General features: G+C 44.7%; 1 protein-coding gene across 3 annotated transcripts; it reads left to right on the top strand.

Annotated features, from left to right (window-relative positions):
* On the top strand, positions 1-4,860 carry LOC117846082 (uncharacterized). Of its 3 annotated transcripts, none has more exons than XR_004638214.2 (9): positions 1-324; positions 1,075-1,174; positions 2,040-2,274; positions 2,358-2,687; positions 2,761-2,834; positions 2,927-3,196; positions 3,275-3,390; positions 3,472-3,686; positions 4,040-4,860. XR_004638214.2 is itself a non-coding variant. In XM_034727187.2 (8 exons), the coding sequence occupies exons 1-8, from the start codon at positions 75-77 to the stop codon at positions 3,612-3,614; spliced, it is 1,545 nt and encodes a 514-aa protein (XP_034583078.1). In that variant the 5' UTR covers positions 1-74; the 3' UTR covers positions 3,615-3,856. The 3 variants fall into 3 exon arrangements, 1 of the variants encoding a protein (XP_034583078.1); XR_004638213.2 differs by having other exon boundaries at positions 2,013-2,274; XM_034727187.2 differs by lacking the exon at positions 4,040-4,860 and having other exon boundaries at positions 2,013-2,274; positions 3,472-3,856.
* The last annotated feature ends 3,454 nt before the right edge of the window (positions 4,861-8,314 follow it).

Here is an 8,314-nt window from a genome sequence, read left to right as displayed (position 1 = left end):
CTTTCGGGCTTGTTAGTAAACCCCCCTTGTACCCCCTGTATTCCACCCGAATCCACTCATCTCCCGCATCGGCGATGATACAGAGAACCCGGCGAGCCTCGGCTCCGCCGACGACGGCGAGCCCGCGCCCCGACAGCGCTGCTCCCCCGTCTCCAGGACTGCCACCTCGCCGCACCTCCGCGCGGCGGGCCCGAGGCAGCGGCCGCGCGGGCGCCCCGGCGGAGGCGCTGGTGCGCCGCTCGGTCGTCGAGCCGTGCCTCACCTGCGGGATCTGCGGCGGCCTCCTCAGCGACGCCACCGCCTTCTCCGAGTGCCTCGATGCCTGTAAGCCTCCCCCGCCTCCGCGCAAGCTGACGGGATCCTCGAAATGCTACTCCTTTTCTGGGGGCGTTCCCCCACTCTGTTTGCAGATGTGGGCGTCCTGGCCGTGGCCGGCGGGGATGGGAATGGCCTTCTCAGTTCCAGTTCGCCTGCCATCGATTGGATTCCGTTCGATTTCGACACTGTAATAGGTTTTTGCGTTACACATGTGCGTATGCGTCTGTGGGATGAAGCGCGTCAGTCGCGAACTCGCAATTAGAGCAGAGTGCTCGGTCGTCGCGCCGTGAGTCACCCTGCGGGATCTGCGGCTGCCTCCTCCGCGGCGCCACCGCCTTCTCCGAGTGCATCGATGCCTGTAAGCTCCCCGGCGCTGCTGGGATACTCAAAATGCTACTCCCTTTCTGGGGGCGTTCCCCCACTCTGTTTGCTGATGTGGGCGTCCGGGCCGGCGGGGATGGGAATGGCCTTCTTAGTTTCAGTTCGCGTGTCCTCGATTGGATTCCGTTCGATTTCAACAGCGCAATCGGTTTCTGCATTCGACATGTTCGCATGTGTCTGTTGGAGGAGTGCATCAGTCGCAAACAGTTTGCTGAGCACGAGTAATCTTTGTGCGGGCGTGTTTTGTCCCCCAGACGAAGCTGTTCAATGCCATTGTATAGTTCTGTCAAGAAAAAATTAGAATTGTTAGTAGTGATCCGTAAACATCCTGACCTTCCATTTCTTCTGTCATCGATAATAGCGTGTTTTGTTCAGTTTGCAGGAAATGCATATATGATAAGTTGGCGAAGGAGAATATAAAGTGCTGCCCTACTTGCGGCATTCATTTGGGCCGTGCTCCATTGGAGAAGCTCAGGTCTTGTCTGTTACTCTCCCTAGTTGCTCTTAGTCTGCAGTTTTTATTAACCAGGTGGATTGGTAACAAGTTAGCATTATATGGGTTGCAGTAGCAGGCTAGACTTGATTTGTCTTAAAAACCTTTCCCCCCTACCAATGTTAACTTTCTTTCTGTACCTGCTCTCTTTCTTCTTTTTCAGTGAACTCAGCGTCTTTCCTATTTCCCCAAAAGAAATTGCAAGCTACTTTTGACCTTCAGATGCATGATGCATCTAAAGTTCCTGTGTCTAAACTCGATAAATATTGTTTGTGATGCAAATCTGTCATGTACCTGCACAAGGGACCAAGCTGACATGTGAGTCCAGGCAAATGAGACAGAGCAGGTGTACAAAAGAAGGCAAGCAGCAGCAGCACTTCTGTGGACACAAGATTTCAGTAGCAATTGAGTAGAACTGGAGGGAATTAGGTGGGCATAGCATGGATTTGAGGAAGGAAAAGCATGAATAGCAAGGGGATGAGGGCAGACTCAAAGGAACACAAGGGGAGGAAGACGATACCGAATATTTTGTTATCTCCCGTCCTGTGCTGCTATTGCTTGCCTTCTTTCTTACACCTTGTCTGTCTCATTTGCCTGGACCCACATGTCAGCTTGGTCCCTTGTGCAGGTACATGACAAAATCATTATGGATGAGGGTATACTACTTTCAATGTTTTGCTGTCATCAGTTTATAGCAATATATAATGCTCTACCTGTCCATTTCTACTATATTATCAACTAGATGCAGCTTGGAATTCCCTTAATGCAACTTTTTTCTGGTAAAAGGGAAATCTTACGTGTTGCTTTGAATAATTGATAGACCTGATCATAGCCTGCAACACATCAGGTCAGTGATATTTCCTGCTAAGAGACGCAAGGTTGCCACCATCAAGAAGAGGAAGGAAAAGGTTTCCGCTGAATCAATCCTTTCTTCAGTGGTGGATATCATTGCAGAAGGAAGAACTGCACCACTGGCACCTGCTGCTTCACAAATAGAGGCACAGAAGATAGAGGTTGAGGTGATCGATGAGGCTGATGAGGCTTTGGTAGCTCAGGAAACAGTTTATGAGTCTTCTATCTTGGTAACTTTCTATGTTTTCTCCATAATTTTCATAGGTAGGGTAGATTTTTATAGTCCTTCAATTGCATTTTTTTTTCTTTTCAGAATCTTGCTCCTGTTGGAAGAGATGTTTTGTCGCGAATTAGGTGTCGAGACTTTTACTCAGCATGCCATCTTTCTGCGGAGACTGGAGCCTTGATTGTGTGGCAACCACCACCTATCCCAGAGGAGATGGTTGACCATGATCAGTTAGCCCCCAGGCAGGACCCACAGACTTTTGGGCCTCCAGCGTACTTTGATACTGAGTACCAGCGACAAGTACCAGCTGTACAGATTACCGATACTTCGGTTGTGGCAGGCAGCTCATTCCATGCTAGGATGACTGTCCAGGATGATGATAACCTGAGGGGAGATATTCTCGCATTTTTCAATGAGGTAAGCACATTTCTTCCACGAGTTTGATTGAAGGTAATGGTTATTTGTTGTAATTTTCTAACATGTATTCCAGAGTACTGCAAGAATCATGGGGAGGTATGATGCTCACATAAGCCAATTAAAGGCAGAGAACTCCAAATTACTAGAGTGAGCTTCCTCAAAAGTTTCTTTAACAAAATTTTGCCCCTATGAACAACAATGTGTAATCGTGTATACTTGTTACTTGATCACACCTGTAGGCAATTGGCAAATGAAAGAGCTGCTGCTCTTGAGAGGACAAGAATCCTTGAAGAGAGGCACCAACAAGAATTGGAGAATGAAAGAGCAGCTGCTACTGAGAGGACTAGAATTATTGAAGAGAAGCTCCAAAGACAATTGGATAATGAACGAGAATGTGTTCTTGTGAGTATGAGAATGCTCACAGAGAGGCTCCAAAGGGAGTCCGAAATTGCCACGAGTGCTACAAACCGAAGCCGGTCCTTGGAGGCAGACAATGCCAGACTTTATGAGTTCGTTCTCTCAAAAATTCTTCAGCTAGTTTTTCTTAATAAGGACAAGAATTTACTTGTTACTCTTGTCAATTTCAGAGAACTGGAAAATGGAAGAGCAGACAACCAGGCTCTAATTTCAGATATTGTAGAGAAAAGTGATGAGCTTGCGACACTCAAATATCACTGTGACATGTTTGAGTCAGACAAGAGAGGTAAAAGATCCAACTTTCTCTTTACACCATTCAAATATTTTTCCATGAGTTAAATCTTACACCACAGTTCCATTTTTCTAGATCTAGAAAATCAAGTTGAGGATCTGATGAAGGAACTGGAATATGCTAAGAAAGAACATGCAAGATATGTCCGTCAGGTCTTGGATGCAGCAAGGGCGATTCCTAACAACTTGGAGGCAATCCACACTGACGCTCAGCACTGAATTGAGGCTGGCACATCGGACGTTGCTTGAGCTTCTGCTGATGTTTCAGATTATTTCTTCCTCTGGTTGCATGTTAGTAGCTTTGTATAGTGCTGTATCCTTCTATTCAATTGTAGCTTAGGTTCTTGGATGCCCCTTTCCAAGCCTGTTTGGTTCTATCTGGTGTATCAGAATAATGTAAATGCAATTCTGCTTGAAACTGATGCAAAGAGCCAAATGCATGCTTGCAGTTGATGTTTTCATATTTATGTATGTGGCTCATGTAGTTTATAAAAAAAAAAGGAAATCCGAACTTTTATTTCTCCGCCGAGTAGTTGTCGTTTGTGTGATGGTTGCGTTGCCATGCTAAAAGTAGCTATGCAAATGTTAAGTTGCTACCTTGCTTTTTCTTAAGTTTCTGTTCTAATGCTTTCCTTTTTCTACAGAGATTACAGTGAGCAGCGGATCAATGGAGGGGCTGATCGTGTTCATCCGCACAAGGGTGCTGATATTCCCAGATGAGAATGAGCTTCTTCAAGAAGTTATTCCCTGGGGCTGAAGAATTGAAGAGAGTGAAGGAAGAGTATACTAGATTTTTCCACTTGCATCGGAGAATTCAATGACTATGATTCCATCTATGACAGATTGATTCTTGATCCATTGAACTGGTCGGTGAATTATGGACAATGTAGTCCCTTGCTGCATGGTTTGGCTATCAAATCTGTGAACCAGCCTGCCTCATGTTCATGCTGTGAAAGGAACTGCAGTACATACAACTTCATTCACAGCATGAAAAGAGACCAGTTAAATCCTGAGCGTGATGAGGATTTGGTTTTTGTCCATAACAATGTAAGGCTGATGTCAAGGAAGACACAAGTGTACAAGACTGGGGCAACAAGAATGAGATGTGGGAGGAGATGGCTTTGATTTTTTTTTCTGGAGTTGGAATTTTGGAAATTGCTACATTGGCACTTGATGAACCAGAGATGGAGAGTGTATCATTTGAGGAGGCTGTGGAAGTTGAAAACGTGGAAGAAGGCATGCAGAGGTTGAAGAAGTTTAGGAAGTCTTGAGGGATCAGGAAGTCTGAGGAAGAAGTTATCTTATTAGTGTCTTTATTTTAATTGGAATTTTGGCTTGTAATATAATTTAGGCTGCACTTGTGTATGATGTGTATGATGTGGTGCTACTGCTACTGCTGTACTGTTCAAGTGTCCATTTGGTCTGTTGCCGTTTGTTGCTTGAAATCGAGCTTGGAACGTTTTTATTTGGTTGATGCGCTGAAGGTTGCTATTTTATTTGCCTAGGAGATTACATATATATGTATATGCTGTGTTGCCATTTTTGTTAAAATGGTGAATCGTCGTGTCAGGATCGGTGCAACATAAGTTGCCGTGCTAAAAGTAGCTAAGCAAATTTTCTTACGCCTTGATCTTAGAATCAAGATCAAATGGTTGTGTGCACTTCATAATTGTGTGACATATGGACTTCATCACATGAATCTCGTGCTCATCAAAGCTCACAAGTGGCATGCTTGATGCATCAATTTGAAACTCAGTACAATTTCACTGATTGCATCTGCATTACTGCAGAGGATGCGGATCTACTTAAAACACATATTGCCAAATACTCTGGGCTCCAAATAAAGCTCCGGTATTCTTGACCTTACAGCGATTGGGCAAATATGGTACGACGGAATCCAGAAAACTCTTTAAAAAGATACACTTTTAAGTTCAGGGAAAACGGCAGCATTAAGGAATCATGAAGACCATCTAAAAACATAATACTCAGAACTTTAAAAGTTTTGAAAAATTCCTTTCATGCAACGGATCAGAGGTGGTACATAGTACATTTGTGACTTATGAAATTAATTGATCACGAAGAAGGTAAAAATATAGACCATGCATGCATACTATTTTATCTTTTCTCTTCGCTATTTATCTATGATTTGTTAAAGAATTAATCTTACAATCTACAAATCCTATAAATCAATTTGAAATATTCAACATTTTATTTATTTTGTTTAAACACTTTCCATATGCACTCAACTGGTAGCAATATACTTCAAAAGATATTTCAATTGTTCTGTTAGAACACCTTGCATATGTAAATCAAACACGTTCTACAATGTACTTCAAAAGATACTCAACATTTTATTTGTTTTTTTTCAAACACCTTCATATGTAAAACATGTTTAACTGTCAAAAGTTATTTCAATTATTTAAATTGTTTATTTAAAATATTAAATACTTTAAAAAATAAAAAATAAAATATAGGTGGTATGTGTATCCTCCACTACCCCGTATCATCATGCTAACCTATTGAAGCAAGTTACAAGGCTCTCAACTTCCCACCTACCTTCTTGCTCCACCCACCAACTACCTTCGAATGTTGGGTCTAACTTTTTTCACCTACTCCATCATATCCAAATTATATATTGTTTCAGTTTATTCTAAATTATACTTATTTTGCTTTTGATAAATTTATATAAAATATATTAACATCTCCAATATCTAATACATGCGCTACGAAAATACATTTCATGGTTCATCTAATGCGACTAGTTTGTTGTAGTAGATAGTTATAGATTTCTTATAGAGTTGATCAAAGTTAAAAGAAGTTTGAGAAAAAACTAAGAAGGTTTATAATTTAGAACGGATTCATTTTCGTTGGAGGCAGGGGTAAAGGGTGAATTTCACCGGATAGTAGAAATGGAGAGGATGGAGTGGATAAGAAAAAACGGGTTCCATCCGGTGGGGGGAAAAGCATGCAAAATTTACAACTGACGGCCTGACCTCGAAAACCTCAGGCATGGAGGCACGCGGCGGTTTTCTACGGCGACCAACGACGTCTCTGTTCACACTCCAGTCAAAGCGATTCGCTCCATTCCAGCTCCATCGCTCCTGCCGCTGTGGTCCGCCGCCGCCCTTTGCTGAAACCCTAGCGCCGCCCCCGGCTGCGGCTTCCTGGGAGGCCGGAAAACAGGCCGGCAAGCTTCTCCGCCTGTGGCCTTCGCGCAGTGCGCGGACGCGGTTGCGATGGTGCCCCGCTCGAGGATCGCGCCGTGCGTCACCTGCGGGCTCTGCGGCGGCGTCGATTCCTCCGCGACGCGGCCGTCAATATGATTTCAGCTCCAAGGATCGTCCCTGAACCGAAGGCTGAAGACATTCGTTCGTGCTGTCAAGTTGGGAGCTGATCTCCTTTTGTCTTTTGCAGTAGCCATGGAATTTTCCTTTCGACTGTCCTATGTGAATTTCGTCGAAAAAGAAACTGTCTACATGTTACTTTTGTGACCAAGCTGAATCAGCTTTCTTCTCACAATCTTAGCTGTTCTTTGAATGCCCTGATCTTGGGGTCGGGGATTTGTTGCCTTGTTGCACCTGTATGCAAATTACAAGTGACGTGGGTATAAATTCAGACCAGAAGGCCCAGCACGAGGGAAGCCGCAGCGTCGAACGGACTCGGCCCGAACCGAGGCGCTGCACTCTTTGCTGCCTTGGTAGTTTTGGACGGCGGCACGCCGAACGAGCTGGAGAACAGCAACGCAAGATTCCGAGCAGAAATCAAAGGTATAGAGGAGCAGCAGACAAGGGGATCGGGATATTAGGGTTCTTGTTCATCGATGCCCCCCTCCTGGCGGCGGGTTCAGGTCCTTATGCCATCACAAGCCGATGGCTAAATGGCTTAGCTTCTGGGCTCGGCCCATTACTGCCGGCGGCGGTAGCCCAATAGCTTACACGGCCTTTAGGCCCAACACACAGACTCATACATACTGATACTCTAGTACTGTAGTAGATACTATAGTTGGTCCTGACATCACCTCCCCTTAAGAGGCAACTCGCCCTCGAGTTGTTAACGAAGGAAACTGCCGCTGGATCATGATCATATTCGCTCATGTAGTCCATTCAGTTGGAAGAGAGGACCGCTGCACCAGTGCATAAAGATGAACAGAATTACCAACAAGGCGAAGTTTAGTTTGCAGTACCTTGGTTGGAGCAGGGATTTCTTCAATCACCAAAGACAGGTGCTCATCAGGTGTAACAGGAGCTTCAGGTGGGATTGCTTTTTCCAGCTAGGAAACATGCACAACTGGATGGACTTTGCTAGACATAGGCAGTTGTAACTTATAGGCTACTGCACCTATGCGCTGGAGTACCAGATAAGGGGCCAAAGTATTTGTAACTGAGCTTGGCACATGATCTTTTCACCACTGATTGCTGCACATGAGGTTGGAATTTGAGGTGTACCCAATCACCCACAGCAAACTCCCTTTCTGACCTATGCTTGTCCGCTTGTGCCTTCATTCTTTGTTGAGCTCTCACCAAGTGTTGCCGTATCAACTGGGTCATGTGTCCTGCAGCCACTGTTGCAGAACTGGGACAGTGCATGTATATGTGGATGTGATGCCAAAGTGTCTGGGTTTGTTGCCATACGACACTTCAAACAGTGTGGCCCCATGAGCGGAGTGGTAGGTTGTATTATACCAATATTCAGCTAATGCCAACCACTGAGACCGTTTAGTTGGACAATCATGTATCATGCACCGGAGATATGTTTCTAGACATTGGTTTAGTCTTTCTATTTGTCCATTTGTTTGTGGGTGGTAGGAAGAGCTCATATTCAGGGTGGTTTCAGAGAGCTTGAACAACTCTTGCCAAACAGCGCTAGTGAATACCCTATCTCTATCTAAAATTATCACTTGGGGAAGGCCATGCAGTTTG

Source organism: Setaria viridis, chromosome 2 (assembly GCF_005286985.2).
Source record: "Setaria viridis chromosome 2, Setaria_viridis_v4.0, whole genome shotgun sequence".
Taxonomy (NCBI): domain Eukaryota; kingdom Viridiplantae; phylum Streptophyta; class Magnoliopsida; order Poales; family Poaceae; genus Setaria; species Setaria viridis.
This window is presented reverse-complemented; position numbering and strand designations above follow the sequence as displayed.